The following is a 19,693-nucleotide window of genomic DNA, read 5'->3' on the forward strand; positions in this document are numbered from 1 at the left end:
AGAACCCCCAACAGAAAGGATCCAAGGAGGACAACAATAAGACACATAATAATTAACATGGCAAGGATCAAGGACAAGGAAAGAGTTTTAAAGGCAGCTAGAGAGAAAAAGGTCACCTATAAATGAAAACCCATCAGGCTAACATAGACTTCTCAACAGAAACCCTACAGGCCAAAAGAGAATGCATGATATATTTAATGCAATGAAACAGAAGGGCCTTGAAACAAGGATACTGTATCTAGCACGACTATCATTTAAAAATGATGACAGGATTAAACAATTTCCAGACAAGCAAAAGTTGAGGGAATTTGCTTCCCACAAACCACCTTACAGGGCATCTTACAGGGACTGCTCTAGATGGGAGCACTCCTAGAAAGAGCACAGAACAAAACACCCAACATATGAAGAATGGAGGAGGAGGAATAAGAAAGGAGAGAATAAAAAATCTCCAGACAGTGTATATAATAGCTCAATAAGCGAGCAAAGTTAGGCAGTAAGATACTAAAGAGGCTAACCTTGAAACTTTGGTAACCATGAATTTAAAGCCTGCAATGGCAATAAGTACATATCTCTCAATAGTCACCCTAAATGTAAATGGACTTAATGCACCAATCAAAAGACACAGAGTAACAGAGTGGATAAAAAAGCAAGACCCATCTATATGCTGCTTACAAGAAACTCACCTCAAACCCAAAGACATGTACAGACTAAAAGTAAAGGGATGGAAAAACATATTTCAGGCAAATAACAGCGAGAAGAAAGCAGGGGTTGCAGTACTAATATCAGACAAAATAGACTTCAAAACAAAGAAAGTAACAAGAGATAAAGAAGGACACTACATAATGATAAAAGGCTCAGTCCAACAAGAGGATATAACCATTCTAAATATATATGCACCCAACACAGGAGCAACAAAATATGTGAAACAAATACTAACAGAAGTAAAGAGGGAAATAGACAGCAATGCATTCATTTTAGGAGACTTCAACACACCACTCACCCCAAAAGATAGATCCACCGGGCAGAAAATAAGTAAGGACACGGAAGCACTGAACAACACAGTAGAGCAGAAGGACCTAATAGACATCTATAGAACTCTACATCCAAAAGCAATAGAACACACATTCTTCTCAAGTGTACATGGAACATTCTCCAGAAGGGCCTCAGCAAATTCCAAAATATTGAAATTCTACCAACCAATTTTTCAGACCACAAAGGTATAAAAGTAGAAATAAATTCTACAAAGAAAACAAAATGGCTCACAAACACATGGAGGCTTAACAACATGCCCCTAAATAATCAATGGATCAACGAACAAATTAAAATAGAGATCAAGGAATATATAGAAACAAATGACAACAACACAAAGCCCCAACTTCTGTGGGACACAGCGAAAGCAGTCCTAAGAGGAAAGTATATAGCGATCCAAGCACACTTGAAGAAGGAAGAACAATCCTGAATGAATAGTCTAACATCACAATTATCGAAATTGGAAAAAGAAGAACAAATGAGGCCTAAAGTCAGCAGAAGGAGGGACATAATAAAGATCAGAGAAGAAATAAACAAAATTGAGAAGAATAAAACAATAGCAAAAATCAATGAAACCAAAATCCGGTTCTCTGAGAAAATAAACAAAATAGATAAGCCTCTAGTCAAACTTGTTAAGAGAAAAAGAGAATCAACACAAATCAACAGAATCTGAAATGAAAATGGAAAAATCATGACAGACTCCACAGAAATATAAAGAATTATTAAAGACTACTATGAAAACCTATATGCCAACAAGCTGGAAAACCTAGAAGAAATGGACAACTTCCTAGAAAAACACAACCTCCCAAGACTGACCAAGGAAGAAACACAAAAGTTAAACAAACCAATTACGAGCAAAGAAATTGAAATGGTAATCAAAAAACTACCCAAGAACAAAGCACCTGGGCCAGGCGGATTTACCTCGGAATTTTATCAGACACACAGAGAAGACATACTACCCATTCTCCTTAAAGTTTTCCAGAAAATAGAAGAGGAAGGAATACTCCCAAACTCATTCTATGAAGCCAACATCACCCTAATACCAAAACCAGGCAAAGACCCCACCAAAAAAGAAAATTACAGACCAATACCCCTGATGAATGTAGACGCAAAAATACTTAATAAAATATTAACAAACAGAATTTAAAAGTACATCAAAAGGATCATACACCATGACCAAGTGGGATTCATCCCAGGGATGCAAGGATGGTACAACATTCGAAAATCCATCACATCATCCACGACATCAACAAAAAGAAAGACAAAAACTACATGATCATCTCCATAGATGCTGAAAAAGCATTTGACAAAATTCAACATTCATTCATGATAAAAACTCTTAGCAAAATGGGAATAGAGGGCAAGTTCCTCAACATAATAAAGACTATATATCATAAACCCAATGCCAACATTATACTTAACAGCGAGAAGCTGAAAGCTTTTCCTCTGAGATCAGGAATTACACAGGGATGCCCACTATCCCCACTGCTATTTAACATAGTACTGGAGGTCCTAGCCATGGCAATCAGACAAAACAAAGAAATACAAGAAATCCATATTGGTAAAGAAGAAGCTAAACTGTCACTATTTGCAGATGATATGATACTGTACATAAAAAACCCTAAAGACTCCACCCCAAAACTACTAGAACTGATATCGGAATACAGCAAAGTTGAAGGATACAAAATTAACACACAGAAATCTGTAGCTTTCCTATACACTAACAATGAACCAATAGAGAAATCAGGAAAACAATTTCATTCACAATTGCATCAAAAAGAATAAAATACCTAGGAATAAATCTAACCAAAGAAGTGAATGACCTATACTCTGAAAACTACAAGTCACTCTTAAGAGAAATTAAAGGGGACACTAACAAATGGGAACTCATCCCATGCTCGTGGCTAGGAAGAATCAATATCGTCAAAACGGCCATCCTGCCCAAAGCAATATGCAGATTTGATGCAATCCCTATCAAATTACCAGCAACATTCTTCAATTAACTGGAACAAATAATTCAAAAATTCATATGGAAACACCAAAGACCCCGAATAGCTAATGCAATCCTGAGAAAGAAGAATAAAGTAGGGGGGATCTCACTCCCCAACTTCAAGCTCTACTACAAAGCCATAGTAATCAAGACAATTTGGTACTGGCACAAGAACAGAGCCACAGACCAGTGGAACAGACTAGAGACTCCAGACATTAACCCAAACATATATGGTCAATTAGTATTTGATAAAGGAGCCATGGACATACAATGGTGAAATGACAGTCTCTTCAACAGATGGTGCTGGCAAAACTAGACAGCTACATGTAGGAGAATGAAACTGGACCATTGTCTAACCCCATTCACAAAAGTAAATTCAAAATGGATCAAAGACCTGAATGTAAGTCATGAAACCATTAAACTCTTAGAAGAAAACATGGGCAAAAATCTCATGGACATAAACATGAGTGACCTCTTCTTGAACATATCTCCCCGGGCAAGGAAAACAACAGCAAAAATGAACAAGTGGGACTATATTAAGCTGAAAAGCTTCTGTACAGCAAAAGACACCATCAATAGAACAAAAAGGAACCCTACAGTATGGGAGAATATATTTGTAAATGACAGATCCGATAAAGGCTTGACGTCCAGAATACATAAAAGGCTCACACGCCTCAACAAACAAAAAACAAATAACACAATTAAAAAATGGGCAGAGGAACTGAACAGACAGTTCTCCAAAAGAGAAATACAAATGGCCAACAGACACATGAAAAGATGCTCCACATCACTAATCATCAGAGAAATGCAAATTAAAACTACAATGAGGTATCACCTCACACCAGTAAGGATGGCTGCCGTCCAAAAGACAAACAACAACAAATGTTGGCGAGGCTGTGAAGAAAGGGGAACCCTCCTACACTGATGGTGGGAATGTAAATTAGTTCAACCATTGTGGAAAGCAGTATGGAGGTTCATCAAAATGCTCAAAACAGACTTCCCATTTGACCCAGGAATTTCACTCCTAGGAATTTACCCTAAGAACGCAGCAATCAAGTTTGAGAAAGACAGATGCACACCTATGTTTATCGCAGCACTATTTACAATAGCCAAGAATTGGAAGCAACCTAAATGTCCATCAGTAGATGAATGGATAAAGAAGATGTGGTACATATACACAATGGAATACTACTCAGCCATAAGAAGAGGGCAAATCCTACCATTTACAGCAACATGGATGGACCTGGAGGGTATTATGCTCAGTGAAATAAGCCAAGCGGAGAAAGAGAAATACCAAATGATTTCACTCACCTGTGGAGTATAAGAACAAAGGAAAAACTGAAGGAACAAAACAGCAGCAGAATCACAGAACCCAAGAATGGATTAACAGGTACCAAAGGGAAAGGGACTGGGGAGGATGGGTGGGTAGGGACGGATAAGGGGAGGAAGAAGAGGGGTATTAAGATTAGCATGCATGGGGGGATGGGAGAAAGGGGAGGGCTGTACAAGACAGAGAAGACAAGTAGTGATTCTACAACATTTTGCTATGCTGATGGACAGTGACTGTAAAGGGGTTTATAGGGGGGACCTGGTATAGGGGAGAGCCTAGTAAACATAATATTCTTCATGTAAGTGTAGATTAATGATAACAAAAAAAAAGAAAAAGAAAGAGAAGCGGGATGCCTTCCTGGTAGGATAAAACTAACTGTAAATCAATGATAAATGCATGCTTTAAATATCCTTAATTTTGATCACTTAAAGGGTGTCAGATGATTGGCTATGGATGTACACTTTTCTGATAATATTCCTTTCTCTTAAAAAGAAAAAGCAGTTCCTGTGTGGTGAACTCCAATGAGTTCTACACAATGGTATAAAGGGCATATCAAAGTGTGGGCAAAGGGTCTGTTTGTGTTTATACAGAGGAACAAAGCCTTATTTGCCTACCCAGAAAATGAACTAAGATAGGACATGAAGAAGACCTTTCAACATCAGCACTCTCTGGAAGAGACATACCAGAAGATGATCATCAAAAAACTTCAACAAAGATCCAGGCGAAGATACGATATGAAGAAGACCTTTCAACATCAGTACTCTCTGGAAGAGACATACCAGAAGATGATCATCAAAAAACCTCAACAAAGATCCAGGCGATGCTGCAGTTGTAGCTGCATTCATCCCACCGGTTCCTGGAGTTGCCATTGGAATGAAGAAGGAGATATCTAAGCTGGCCTGTGCATACAGTAAAACAACAAATCTGACTGGATCTATACCGTTGGAACTCAACCAAGAATTAGGAGAAGTGCAAGTTGTAGCGCTCCAAAATCTTACAACTACAGACTATCTAGTGTTAAAAGAACATATGGGATGTGAACAGTTCCCAGGAATGGGTTGTTTTGTCTAATTTCTCTCAGACTGTTCAAGTACAGTTGGATAATATCCACTATATCATACACAAATTTTCACAAATGCCTAGGGTGCCTAACTGGTTTTCTTGGCTTCACTGGAGATGGCTGGTAATTATAGATCTGCTTTGGTTATGTAACTTTATTCATATTATGTTAATGTGTGCGCACAATTTAATTAGTAGTTTAAAACCTATACATGCTTAAGTTACTCTACAAGAAGATATGTCAAAGAAATAATCAATCCTCCCATGTTTTCTTCCATATGCTACCTCTATAGCTTTTCTTCTTCCTTCCTAATTACAACCCCTAAATAGAATTCGTGCCTCATATCGAATTTACCGAGTATCATAATTCCTCCAGGTGGTAAAGATATCTCAAGACAAATGCTGGGCATAGAAGCCACAGAGCATAAATTTTCAAAGAAGTAAAAAGCTAACCTTTTCAAACAATATGGCTTCTCTCTCACTTACCAACTTTACATTTCCCTGTATGGCCCCGGAAGATGACTGGTTAGCCAGAGACGGGTAAGATTCCTCAAGGGAGGAACAACCTAAGACAGGCACAGTTGCAGGGGAGCCATCAGGTGAGAAATTGGGGATCAACAGTGGTGAGGCTTAGAACCTCACCCCCCCCCCCCACTTTGAGAGAAATCTTCTGCATCCTTGGATGTTTTATTGCCCTTGTCTAGCTTGGATTAACACATAGTCTACAGGCACACACCTGTTCATCTACATTTGCTCTCTTACAACACTAAACTGTTTTCTACCTTTATCTTGCACCTACCTACCATTTCAGCATTTTATTTAAAAAAAAAATAATAATAATAATAATAATTAATAATAATAATAAAGGGAGAAATGTGGGATTCACATATAAATCAAGTATAAAAATCAAACGAATATTCATATTTGACCTGATTGTTTATAGTTCATAATGAGTGATCAAAACCAAAAGTTTTTGTGATGACTGCCCTTGTACTGTTCACCATGTAAGAACTTATTCACTATGTAAGAATTTGTTCACCATGTAAGAACTTGTTCGTTATGCTTCAGAAGATTGGAGACTGATGAGAATTAGGCTGTGGGTGGATTAATGATTGTGCATTGAGCATTGAGTCCCCTATACAGAATTTTATTGTTGTTAACAACCATTTGATCAATAAATATGAGAGATGCCCTCTCAAAAAAAAAAAAGCACTGATGAAGATGTTGGAGAATTGGAACTCCTGCGCACTATTGGTGGGAATGTAGAATGTTGTAGCTACTATGGAAGATAGTTATGAAGATTCCTCAAAAAATTAGAAACAGAATTACTACATGATCCAACAATTTCAATCCTGGGTATATACTCAAAAGAACTGAAAGCAGGGTTTCAAAGAGATACTTGTACAACATCCACTTTCATAAAAGCATTATTCACAATAGCCAAGAGGTGAAAGCAACCCAAGTGTCCATCAACAGATGAATGGATTTAAAAAACTGTGGGATATATATCCAAGGTAGAATAGTATCCCACCTTAAAAAATTCTGCAACACACTACAATATGGATGAATCTAGAAGATATCATGCTAAGTGAAAATAAATCAGCCACAGAAGGACAAATACTACATGATTCCACTTCTACAAGGTACCCAAAATAGTCAATTTCATGGAGACAGAATTCAGAACAGTGGATGCCAGGGGTTGAAGAGATTGGTGAAAGGGGAGTTATTGTTTAATCAGCACAGAGTTTCAATTTTGCAAGACAAAAATAATTTCTGGAGGTAGATGGGTGATGGATACACAAAAATGTGGATATAGTACACTTAAAAATGGTTAAAATGGCAAATTTCATGTTACGTGTATTTTGCCATAATAAAACAAATTATATCAAAAAAATTTTGAGGTCACTCTACATCACTGAAATTAAGTTATCCACCATATGATTATGAAAAAATAAGCTACAGAAAAGTATATATAATATAATCCTTTTTAAAGTTTATATGCATAACAAAAACCTGGAAGACTTCATTTAATATTTATTGTATGCCTGCTATACATCAGGCACCATTGCAGGCCCTAGAGACAAAGCAATACATAGGATAGACAGAAATCCTAACCCTTATGAATTTTACATGTTAGTGGGAGAGAGAAATGAGAATTAAAATGTAAGTTGGATTGACAGTATGAAACTGACATTTTATTAAGTAAAAAATGCATAAATATCAGTAATGTCATATTGTTTCAACCTAATAATATGACACAGTTATAAATGTGGAGAAAAATTAATTAGGGGAAGTCAAACCAAGTGTATATAAAGGTTCAAGGATAGGAGGGCAGCAATTTTAGATCAGGAAAGCCTCACTGAAAAGATAACATTTAGGAAAGATCAGAAGGAGGTAAAGGAATAAACAATAAACCATGCAGGTATCTGGGGGAAATGCATTCTTGACAGAGTACAAAGACCGAGAGGTGAGAGCCTGACTATTAAGTTTTAGAAATATGGTATCACAGCTAGAATGGAATGAGCAAATGTTAGACAATAAAATATTAACAGTGGTTATCTCTGAGATGGCATTTAGAGATGTCTACATTTGATTTTCTAGATATCCATATTGTTTTGCCTTTTACATTAGTATATATTGCTTTTTAATCAGAAAATACATGATCCCAATTTTTTTTGCTATCATTAGTGTACAATTACATGAACATTATGGTTACTAGACTCCCCCTATTCTCAAGTCCCCGCCACATACCCCATTACAGTCACTGTCCATCAGCATAGTAAGATGCTATAGAATCACTACGTCTTCTCTATGTTATACTGCCTTCCCCATGTCCCCCCTACCTACATTATACATGCTAATCGTAATGCTCCCTTTTCCCCCTTATCCCTCCCTTCCAAACCATCTTCCCCAATCCCTTTCCCTTTGATAACTGCTAATCCATTCTTGGGTTCTGTGAGTCTGCTGCTGTTTTGTTCCTTCAGTTTTTTCTTTGTTCTTATACTCCACAGATGAGTGAAATCATTTGATACTTGTCTTTCTCTGCCTGGCTTATTTCACTGAGCATGATACCCTCTAGATCCATCCAGGTTGTTGCAAATGGTAGGATTTTTCTTCTTATGGCTGAATATTGTGTATATGTACCACATCTTCTTTATCCATTCATCTACTGATGGACACTTAGGTTGTTTCCATTTCTTGGTTACTGTAAATAGTGCTGTGATAAACATAAGGGTGCATATGTCTTTTTCAAACAGGGCTCCTGCATTTTTAGGGTAAATTCCTAGCAGTGGAACTCCTGGGTCAAATGGTATTTCTATTTTGAGGAACCTCCATACTGCTTTCCACAATGGTTGAACTATTTTACATTCCCACCAGCAGTGTAGGAGGGTTCCCCTTTCTCCACACCCTCGCCAACATGTGTTGTTGTTTGTCTTTTGGATGTCGGCCATCCTAACTGGTATGAGGTGATATCTCATTGTGGTTTTAATGAGCATTTCTGTGATGATTAGGTATGTGGAACATCTTTTCATGTGCCTTTTGGCCATCTCAATTTCTTCTTTGGAGAAGTGTTTGTTCAGCTCCTCTGCCCATTTTTTAATTGGCTTATTTGCTTTTTGTTTGTTGAGGTGCATAAGCTCTTTATATAATTTAGATGTGAACCCCTTATCGGATCTGTCATTTATGAATATATTCTCCCATACTGTAGGATGTCTTTTTGTTCTACTGATGGTGTCCTTTGTTGTACAGAGGTTTTTTAGTTTGATATAGTCCCATTTGTTCATTTTTGCTTTTGTTTCCCTTGCCCTGGGAGATATGTTCATGATGCCAATTTTTTAAAAAGAAAATGTGTTTATACATACATACATACATATATATGCCTGTGTGTGTGGCATGCACTGATAATCTGAGAAAACACAATTCAAACTCTAGTTGAATAAATCTGGATTCCAATCTTAAGGTTACCACTTAACACTTGTATGACCTTGGGCAAATCACTTAATCTCTTGAGTTTATCTGTAAAATGTAGCTAATAACAGTATCTACACCTTGAGGGAAGATTAAATTAGACACTGCATGTGAAGAGTGCCTGACACACTGTAAGTATTCCCTAAATAGTAGCTTTATAAAAATATATCAAACACCAAAATGTTGATTTTACCATCATTTTTTCATTACAAAATATATTAAGATACAGTATAGATATACAACAGAAAATCAAACATAGATGTCTCTAAAAATATTCATACAATACAGAAGCAGACAAGTACAATTCTACACACATATTTTAATTCACTTTTCCCTAAGGGTAACTGCTGTTAACATTTTGATATGAATCCTTCCAGACCTTTTTCCATACATCCTCTATTAGAGGATTTTTGTTGATTTTTATATTTAAAAAGGGGAGGAATCATATTGTATTTATTCTGAACCTTTTATTTTTTCCATGTAACAATATACGTCGGAAGGTGTGCCTTATCAATAAACACAGTTAGCTCATTCTTTCTAAGAGTTATACAGTAGTTCATAGTACAAATGCAAATATTTATGACAAACTATCACTATCATAAATAATGATTCAGTGAACATCTTCTGCATCTTTATGCACAGGTGCCAGTATTTCTATACTAGCAGATTTCTAGAAATGACTTGCAGTGCCTAAGGGAGCACATTTAAAACTGCTCATTACATCGGGAGGACAGGCATAGGCAAGGCAGCCCTGCTTTGCGAAGGCCCTCGGTGTGCCAAGATGTCCAAGAGGAAGGTCAGCTCCACCGAGGGCATGGAGGTGGAGCCAAAGAGGCAATCAGCAAGGTTGTCAGCTAAACCAGCTCCCGCAAAAGTGGAAACGAAGCCAATAAAGGCGGCAGGAAAGGCTAAATCTTCAGACAAGAAAGTGCAAACAAATGGGAAAAAGGGAGCAAAGGAAAAGCAGGCCGAAGTGGCCAACCAGGAAACTAAAGATTTACCTGCAGAAAAAGGAGAAACTAAAAATGAGGAGAGTCCAGCCTCTGATGAAGCAGAAGAGAAAGAAGCCAAGCCTGATTAATATCATATATACACCATGTCTTATCAGTGGTTCCTGTCTCCCTTCTTGTACAATTCAGAGGAATATTTTTATCAACTATTTTGTAAATGCAAGTATTTTGGTAGCCCTAGAAACATTTTTAAGAAGGAGGGAATCCCCCCTCATCCCATTTTTTAAAAGGTGAAATCATTTGCTGATTATTTTTTGGTACAACCAGAAAATAGTGGGATATTGAATATAGGAGGCTTTGAATGTCTTGGGTGTCAGCTTAACATTCCATAATGGGGGTTAGTTTTTACATCCTGTAATATAAACATCCTAAATGGTAATTTGGAGTCAGTCATGCATTTAACATATCTTAAACATTTTAAATTACTTCTACTACTGTGCTGTTTTTGGTAGGTTTCCTAAAGAAAACCACTCCTTGATCTTGGCTCTCCCTGTCAGAATTTTGTGCACTCTGCAACATCTTTGGTCATGGCAGTCCAATTTTCCTAATAACTTTGTTAATGTGCTGTGAAAGATTGAAAATTTGCATATGTAGTGTGCATGGTATGAAGTTGTGAATTAGTGAAACTTAATAATGTAACAGCATATCAACATTTGAAGATAATGGTACTTAATATCCTATTAAGGAAAATCTGCCTCCAAAGTTTAAGCTGGAAAGTCACTGGAATAACTGTTGGGAAAAAAATCACAACTACATGATTTTCTAGATAATTGGTACATACATTAAGAATTGTGTACAAACTGAAATGTCTGTGTACTGACCCTCAAAACAAATAAAATCTCATTCTAAAAGAAAAAAAATTTTTTTGCTCATTACCCTCCAAGAAGGTTATTCCTCACTAACACTATCAAATTATTCATCCTTCAAATTTTTACTAATTTTCTAGGTATAAATGATGATCACCATGGGTTTAGTGTACACTTCTCTTTTATTAGTAAGACTGAGTACAGTTTTGTAACTATTAACTTTTTCTATTTCATCCCTTAAGTTTTATTTAAATAATGAGCATATGTAATTTTCCTAAGAAAAAGCAAAATTTTTCGATAAAATATGATTCATACTTTTAGTAATACGTTTACAATGGATCCTAAGAGAAGAATTTAGAGAAAGAAAAGATGATTCTGAAATGGTTTAAATTAAGGCCTGGCATAGTCTGTAGCATAACAAGGTAGTCAATAGGAAGGAAAAATTAAAGGAAACAAGGCAGGCAACCAGCCAGTCATAAAGTTGCAAAAAGGTACATTAAGCTTGGCCTAAGAAAAAGTACAGGAGAGGAAAAAAGCATGCCACATAGAACAGAGAACATGAGTAAACATGAGCAAGTCCTAAGGGAAGGTATGAAAATACATAAAGCGCTATAGAGAAACAGGCTTACATAGAACATAGAATCAGTGGTCAGGAGTAAAAACAAGATGCCACATGCTACTCAATTGTGAGAAGGCCTTGAATGCTAAGATGAAATCTTAGATCCGACTCAACAGAAACAAGTGAAAGAGAATACATACCTTTAGGTCAGAATGACAAGAAAATGTAAATTAAAAGATTAATCTGACAGATTCAAAGTTTGGTGGATGTATGGATAATTTGAAGTAACAGAAACAGGGAGATAAATTAGACTAAAAAAATGAGGTGATACAGGCCTAAATTGGCATGATAGTAGAATGAAAAGGTAAAAGAACCTCTAAAATTTTTAACTCTGTAACTTCTGAATAAGCGTAGGGGTTAAAAGTATACATCTACTTTTATTCTCCCCCCACCCAAAAAAATTTTGCATAAAACAGAAAAACAAGTTTATACAAGATATAAGACCTTATGTTTAGAACGGAAGGAAGAAAAGAGCAATAAATTTCAGAAACTGGTACCACTGCCTTGGTGGACCCATTAAGAACTGAATCCTACGCAAGCAAGTGAAAAAGCAGGAAACCAACCCAATTTACATGTTGAAATCCCCTAAAGTCTCTGGAACTGGTGATTCCAGGTGCCTCTGTGTGTTACATGTTATCGCTATTGGGTGTGAGGGGAAGGATGCAGGTGAATGAAAGCTAAAATAAAAAGGATTGTTTTACCACCTGTTTAATCAGCAGGTAGATTACCAGATCCTTTCTCTCTTCCTTTTAGGGAAACTTCCCCTTCTCCAGCCTGTCATAATAATGATTTATTCTCTGGAGAGTATAAATCAAGTGGTCCTCTGGTTTGGAGAACAGAAACTGAAAGTGAGGGTACCCATAACTGAAAACCGGGAAACTAACAGCAATGAATACAAAATGGATGCTTCACTTTTCCTGTTGTACTGCCACGTTCCTGTATTCCATGTTTCCTTTCTCTTGCTTTACTTTCTCGGACTGGTGAAACACACCCCACTAAGTTCCTGAAAGAGTATAAGGGAGACCCCGGATGTATGAAAATATCTTCCTTCTACTTCGCTGATAGTTTGTCTATTATGGAATTCTAAGTTGGAAATTTCTTGCCCTCAGATTTCTGAAGGCATTGCTCTATTGTCTTCTACTTTCCAATTGACTACTGAGAAGCAAGACCAATCAGATTAATGATTCTTTTGAACTGACCCATTTTTTTCTCTCCGGAGTTTGTATGATACACTCTATATTTGAAACAGGTGCATTTTCATTTATTGATCTGGCCCCTTCAATTTGAAAACTCATGTCTTCTACTTCTGGAAGATTTTAGTTAAACAAAAGTTTGGCTAAATGAGATAAAAATGGTTGTCACTAGAAAGAAAGAACTGAGAATGGGAGTAGAGGAATACCATTTTTTTAACAAATAATTTTAAATTAAGTCTTTAAATACACGCACAATTCTGATAAAAATAACTTCGAACACATATAAGCTTACGTGTTTAAATATATCTATTTTAAATATTATATGGTTAAAAAGTTTCATATGTTTTCATATCTCTTTATGTTTACAAACTGTTTTTATGTAAAAAAAACTAGCTGGATAACCAACAAGATAAATACATAAAAGAATCCAAACACTTCTAGTTGCTTAACCTGGGGAACTGGAAAAACTCTGATAGTATTGAAAGGTACTGAAAAGTTAGGAAGGGCAGCAGATTTGAAGGAAATGATGGTGAGCATATATATAAATAGCACATTAAAGATTATTCAAATAGAAATATTTTAAATAGATGAAAATTTAGGAAAGAAGCTTATGTGAGAACACAGGAATAAAAGATAATGAAGAGAATGGGACATAGTTACCAAATAAATGTTTAATTAGGGCTGGAAGACAAGAAAGTAGAAGTCACGTAGGTGGGCAAATAAAAATGATAGTAGCTTACAAATTAGAGTTCGAGCACTGGGAATGAGACTAGAAAAGAAGCATAATGAACAAGAAAAAGAAAATGAGCAGGCAAAAGGGACAAAGGACAGTCAGTGAGAAAAATAAGCAATGTATTGTCTCTGAAGCCAAGTCAAGGAGAGGCACATCAAAAAGACACAAATTATGGGGTATGAAGAACTAGAAGGATTCCAGTAAGCACCTTACAAGTTATTTAAAGAGCTGAAAACAATGATGAAGAAAGAGCATAGGCATAGAAAACATTTTAGGAACTACAATACTTTTCCAAGCCTCTTTTTTAAGCACTTTTCAGTTACCTCTCCATCCAAGCAACTGTGCCCTCCTGGATGCATGATATGCTATTTCACCTTCTTCATCTACAAAAAAAGATAATACTCCACTCTCCTCTTTCTCAAAAGATATCCATTATACTACATGTCAGTAGGAAGTGACAGTCATAAAGGGAAAAGTCTTGTAACAGCGATTAAGAATGTTGACTGTGCAGATGGACTGCCAGCAATCAAACTATCTCTATCCACCACTAGCTATGCAACTCCAAACTGCTTACTCACTGTGCCTTAGTTTCTCCAACTGTAAAACAAGGGTATTAATACATACCTCATAGGATTGTTGTAAAGAATAAATGAGGTAATACAGGTGGATTAAGTGAGAGAATAGATATTTAGATAATATATATTTAGATTAGCTAGCATGTAATTATTAATAAATGTTAGCTGTTATAAATTCTTTAATGATGTTAATGGCTTAATGGTTATCCTTTCCAGAGGTATTTTCCTATCATCAGTGCATAAAGACATGAACTTCTAATGCTGGGTTTTACAACATTCATTTATTCAACATTTATTGAATTAGTCCTACACACTAGGCACCACTGTGAGCTAGGGTGAACAAGGAAGGTAAAGGTCCTGCTTTCAGGGAACTTAAGTTCTAATTATATTGTTAAAGTCATAAACTTACTTTGTCCATTCAGCTACAGGGAAAAACAAAATGAAGAAATAATGAAAAAATTAATTTTAGAGAACTGATTCGCAAAGTGAAAGATAGTTTCTAACATACAGAATAGCCAACAAAAGAGGAAAGCATTGCCTGGCATATAGTAGGAACTTAACAAATGTCTAAGAAATGCATCCATTCTTTTCTCTGGGTTTGTTTCCTTATATGTAAAATGATAAAGGTCATTTAATTCCAACTCCAGCATTCACTGATGTCTATTTTCTGAAGTCACCATCGCAGATTAGGGTGCATTCTTAAAAACAGATGGTTCTACAAGCAGGACCTATCATGGGTATGGCTGATGAGCCCAGAGAGACTTCATTAACCCTTGCCTTAAACATACTGTTTTATTGTTACATCTAAATGAAACAGCTATACAACCAGAGAGATGATGGATAGCATTTACAGAAGTGTTACCTTTCTGCCCACGTAGGACTGTGCCACCAGGGAATTAACACTTTAAATAAACATTATAAATACTCATAATATTTAAAATAAAATAAGTATTATAAATATTGTTTTTAAGAAAGATCCAAAGACAGTTTCCACAATTAAGGATTCAACTTTTAGTTTTGAGGTGAAATACCTGAAAGATATCACAGTCCAAGTAAAATCAAGGAAAAAGGGTTTAATTTATTTAATGTTACAATTTAGCTTTTGAAGATTAACCACCACCTGGCACTAGAAACCCCTGTTGTTATTGCCTTAGAAGTAAGGCTTCCATAGCAGAGAACCACAAAAAACTTTCATAAAACATCCACTAAAGAACACATAATTCTTATCTGTTAGTGGATTGCTTAAATAGAATGGTAGGACTGGAATGCAAAAAACTAAGCTGAGAAACCACTAATTCACAAGAAAACTAGAGTTCCAATAATGCAGAACTATCTATTTCTTATTTCTAAGAAAATAAGAGAAGGTTCAGGTTGATACCACAAATAGTATAAAAAGTATGTAGATTAAGGTTCTTTTTTAAAAATGTTAACTGTATTTCAATTGCTGAATTAAAATGTTTTTTTAACACTTTTCACAAAAGTTTTTGCAATAGGATAAAAAAGTATCTTGGCATCTTAATTTTACACTGCATAAATTCCTATTTTCCCCTATCTGAAAAAAGGTTAAGTAAAAGTAATAGGTAAGAATTTTGTTAAATGGTTCTTTAAAAATTTTTTTAATTGAAGTATAGTTGACATACAATACTATTACTAGTTTTGGGTGTACAACACAGTGATTCAACAATTACATGTATTATGAAATGCTCACCATTAAGTAGTTATCATCTGTATCATCATACAAAGTTATTAGAATGTTATTGACTATTTCTTATACTGTTCTTTTTATCCCTGTGAATTATTGTATAACTGGAAGTTTGTACCTCTTAATTCCCTTCAACTATTTGGCCTATACTCCTACCCCCCTTCCCTCTGGCAACCACCAGTTTGTTCTATTTGAGTCTATTTCTGTTTTTCATTTACTTGTTTTAGTTTTTTTAGATTCCAATTAAATTGTATGGTATTTGTCTTTGACATATTTCATTTTGCATAATACCCTCTAGTTCCAACCAAATTGTCACAAATGGCAAAGTTTCATTCTTTTTCATGGCTGAGTGATATTCCTGTGTGTGTGTGTGTGTGTGGTACGTGTGTGTGTGTACACTACCTATTTTTTATACATTAATCTCTCAATGGACATTTAGATTGCTTCTATATAACTGAGGTTTTAAAACTACAGGTGAGAATTATGTGTAAAGAAGAATTTTTCCTAAATGTCAGCCTTACAAATCAATGTTCCCTCCTTTGCCTTCTACCACATTCTTCATCCACAACAAATGGAACCTAATAGCACAAAAGGAGGTCTCTACCAATGAGAATCAAGGGAAGAAAAATCTACACTCTTACAAACTCATTCACATCTCTGGTTTGAATACTGAAATACAAATCAAATACTTAAACCTCTTCTCAACATGCCTTAGTCAAGCACATGCAAATTACCAAACACATGCAATTTAAAAAGTGTTCCTCAAAACTGTTAGTATTCCATAGACACTAAAAATATAGCCTAAGATTTCACGGACCACCTACCCACCCACTTCTACTTGCCAATGGTAAGGAGAATTGGTGAATAATAGAATATGAAGAATTATCAACTCATGCAGAAAAAAAGCCATCATCACATGAGAGCTATTACTTCAACATAACTTACAGAGAGTAGAATATAAACCATATCTTCTTTTGATCCAGCACCATGTTAAGACACAATGAAAAATGAAAAGGAACCAGGTCTCCTTCAAGACACTGAAGGACTACTAACAGTCTCCAAATCATAATCTAAGTACAATTAACATTATCATCAAGCATTGCTATTAATCTAAGGATTAACTTCAGTGAAGCTTTGAGAGAAGGTAGATAATTATTACAAAAATCCTTTGTAGACATATGTGAAGACAGCCTAACCAGAACTGTAGGGAAACTTAGGGACAGGCAAAAGACAAAGCAGGAAAAACTCAAAGAAATAGGTATGATGTCCCTAGTCCCTAAAATGGCTCTAAAGAAAGTGACAATGCAATAAAGAATTCTGACCAGAAAACCATTTACTTTCTTTTCACATAACACTATATATTTCTACCCTGTATCCCTTCATTCATGGTCCTCATTTTCCAAAATGCAACACATTACTAAGTCCACAATGCATCTATCATCACTTCCTTTTGATATAAAGGGGGCAAAGGGAGAGGAACTTCTGAAGAAAACATATTTTCTAATTTAATTATCATGTAAACGTGGGATCAGTAACCTGGAAGAGATGAGAGAATTTTTCAGCATCAAATAAGGAATCTAAAAACTGCAGAAATAGGCTGCCAAAGGACAATAAACATAATCAACTTTTCACTTAGAAAAGATTCTGCACAAATGTTATTGTCTTGTTACAGAATTAAGCTGATATTGATCAGCTAAGAAAAATATGGTGAAGAGACTGTCATTCTGGTTACTGTTGTTTAAAAAAATAAATAAACCAAACCCCATCCACACTGCTGGAAAAAAGCTTCTGACACATGCATTAAACTTGTTTACCTTGGTCACCTCAATAAGAGAAATGCTTTGCAACTTGACTAGTTATTTAAGTATTTTGCAATGTGTTATCAGTTTAAAATCTTGTTTTTGTACTCCCTTGTTAACAGATAGGTTATTTTACTACAAGGTCAGGTTTGCCATAATAATATTACCTTTCCCATTTTATTCCATTGCTCAGCACTTTCTGCAATGAAATTTTAGCCGTTCATTTTTATTTCCTTTTCCTCTAAAAAAATTAAAAGGATTTAAAACTATGATACTGACATGCGACAAAATAACTTCTTTAAATAGCTCTGTTCCAGGAAACATGGTAGGAAAGACAGTAAATTTCACAGTGATTCAACTGTATTAGCAAAATCTGGGTACTGCAAAATAATACTGCCTTTCAGAGACACGAAAAAATCCGATTTAAATCTCAACGTGGGAACACCAGTTAATCACTCCCACTGCTGTATTTTCAAGAAATTCACGACCAACTCTCTCTTCTTTTTAAGGCTATCAAAGATAGGGATTTCTGGGAAAGGATTTTATATACGCAAGAGAATGGCCAAGGTCGGCAAGATAAAGTAGGATCCCTAAAATGAAGTACTTCATAGAAAGAATAACTGTCATACAGTGGGAAAAGAGTGGGACTAGGAATTTGAAGACCTGATCAGTCTAGACCTGCTGCACTCCACTCCACTCCATGGCTTATGACTGACTTGACTTTTCTTTTTTTTTGAAATGTTCAAGCTCCCCTTTTTGAATAGATGTTCACTGAGAAGTGGCACGGGACTGAACTTTTCTTAAAGAATGAGAACTGCCTCGACCTACACCTAACAAGATTTAAACCCGGGGTGTGGAAACGCTGTTGGCAAGATCTGTTCTGAACCTCCACCATTCTGCCCTCAGTAGCTAAACACACTAGAGATACCTCTTAGTACATAAGGCAAGATTCAAAAGATAGCGCGGGAGAACGTGGAAGGGGTGGGGGAGGTACAGCTTAAAGAAACTGGGAGTATATGCCCAAAGAATTTTTAAATTTAAACGAAAATCTAAACGTCTGGAACTAACATTTCAGCTAAACGGCACTGTGGTCCAGTGTTTAGAAATCCAAACTACCTTCAGTAAAACAAGCCATTCTACCCAGTTATTCAGCATCAAGCAGTTCCAGCGGGCAGAGGACTGAAAGAGGACCACATCGCAGTCCAGGACGCCGCCGGGAGAGTTGAGGCGGACCTGCCCCGCGCGGGCAGCCGCTCCAGCAGAACTCAGGGCATGGAACTCCCACCCGCCCGCTCCCCTCCGACCTCCTGTCTCCCCTGCTCCCTAGGGTCAGGCCCCCAACCCCCGGCCCCTCCCATCCCCCCACCGCTCCGTCCTCATCCCCGGCAGTCTCCGCGCCCTCAGCCTCAACCACGGCCCCTCAGCCTGGGTCTCCTGTTGCCAACCCCTTCAGCCTCTCCTCCTTAGAGGCGCCCCAATCCTCCGTCTCCTCACCCGGGTTAGCAGTAGTCGCCGCCATGGCCCTAGATGCCACTGCCGTCGCACCCCCCCCAGAGGGAGGAGCCACCACCACCGAACCGGGGGGTGAGGGAAGAGCCACTCCCCAGATGCGGTACCCTACGGCCGCCACCGCTACCACGGAATCCAAGATGGCAGCGGCGGCAACCCCCACCGTCCCCAGCAGGAGGACGGACAGACCCCGCCCACAGAGTGGACTGAGTCATCCCCCGCGGCCAGCCTCCTGGGGGAAACTGACCAATGGAAAGGCCAAATCGACCAGAGGCTGGGCTGGCCCCCGCGCCAACTGGTCCGGAGGAGGAGGGAGGGCAAGGAAGACGTCCGGCTGGCTCCTTGATCCCGCCTCCCGTTCGTCAGAGGG

The 19,693-nt window shown here is 37.1% G+C and overlaps 1 protein-coding gene and 1 pseudogene across 4 annotated transcripts in view; one reads left to right on the top strand and one right to left on the bottom strand.

The window, feature by feature from the left end:
* ARNT (aryl hydrocarbon receptor nuclear translocator) overlaps window positions 1-19,502 on the bottom strand; it is a 114,966-nt gene extending 95,464 nt beyond the window's left edge. For 2 of the 4 annotated variants that reach the window (XM_037003215.2, XM_037003213.2), the window contains exon 1: window positions 19,309-19,502. In XM_037003215.2, coding sequence (XP_036859110.1) covers window positions 19,309-19,333 — 25 coding nt within the window. In that variant the 5' untranslated portion in view covers window positions 19,334-19,502. The remainder of the gene's footprint in view (window positions 1-19,308) is intronic. The other 2 variants (XM_037003216.2, XM_037003214.2) reach the window with 1 other exon arrangement.
* On the top strand, window positions 5,125-19,077 carry LOC108407363 (non-histone chromosomal protein HMG-14 pseudogene; annotated as a pseudogene).
* Window positions 19,503-19,693: the final 191 nt, after the last annotated feature.

Source organism: Manis javanica, chromosome 4 (genome assembly GCF_040802235.1).
Source record: "Manis javanica isolate MJ-LG chromosome 4, MJ_LKY, whole genome shotgun sequence".
Classification (NCBI taxonomy): Eukaryota; Metazoa; Chordata; class Mammalia; order Pholidota; family Manidae; genus Manis; species Manis javanica.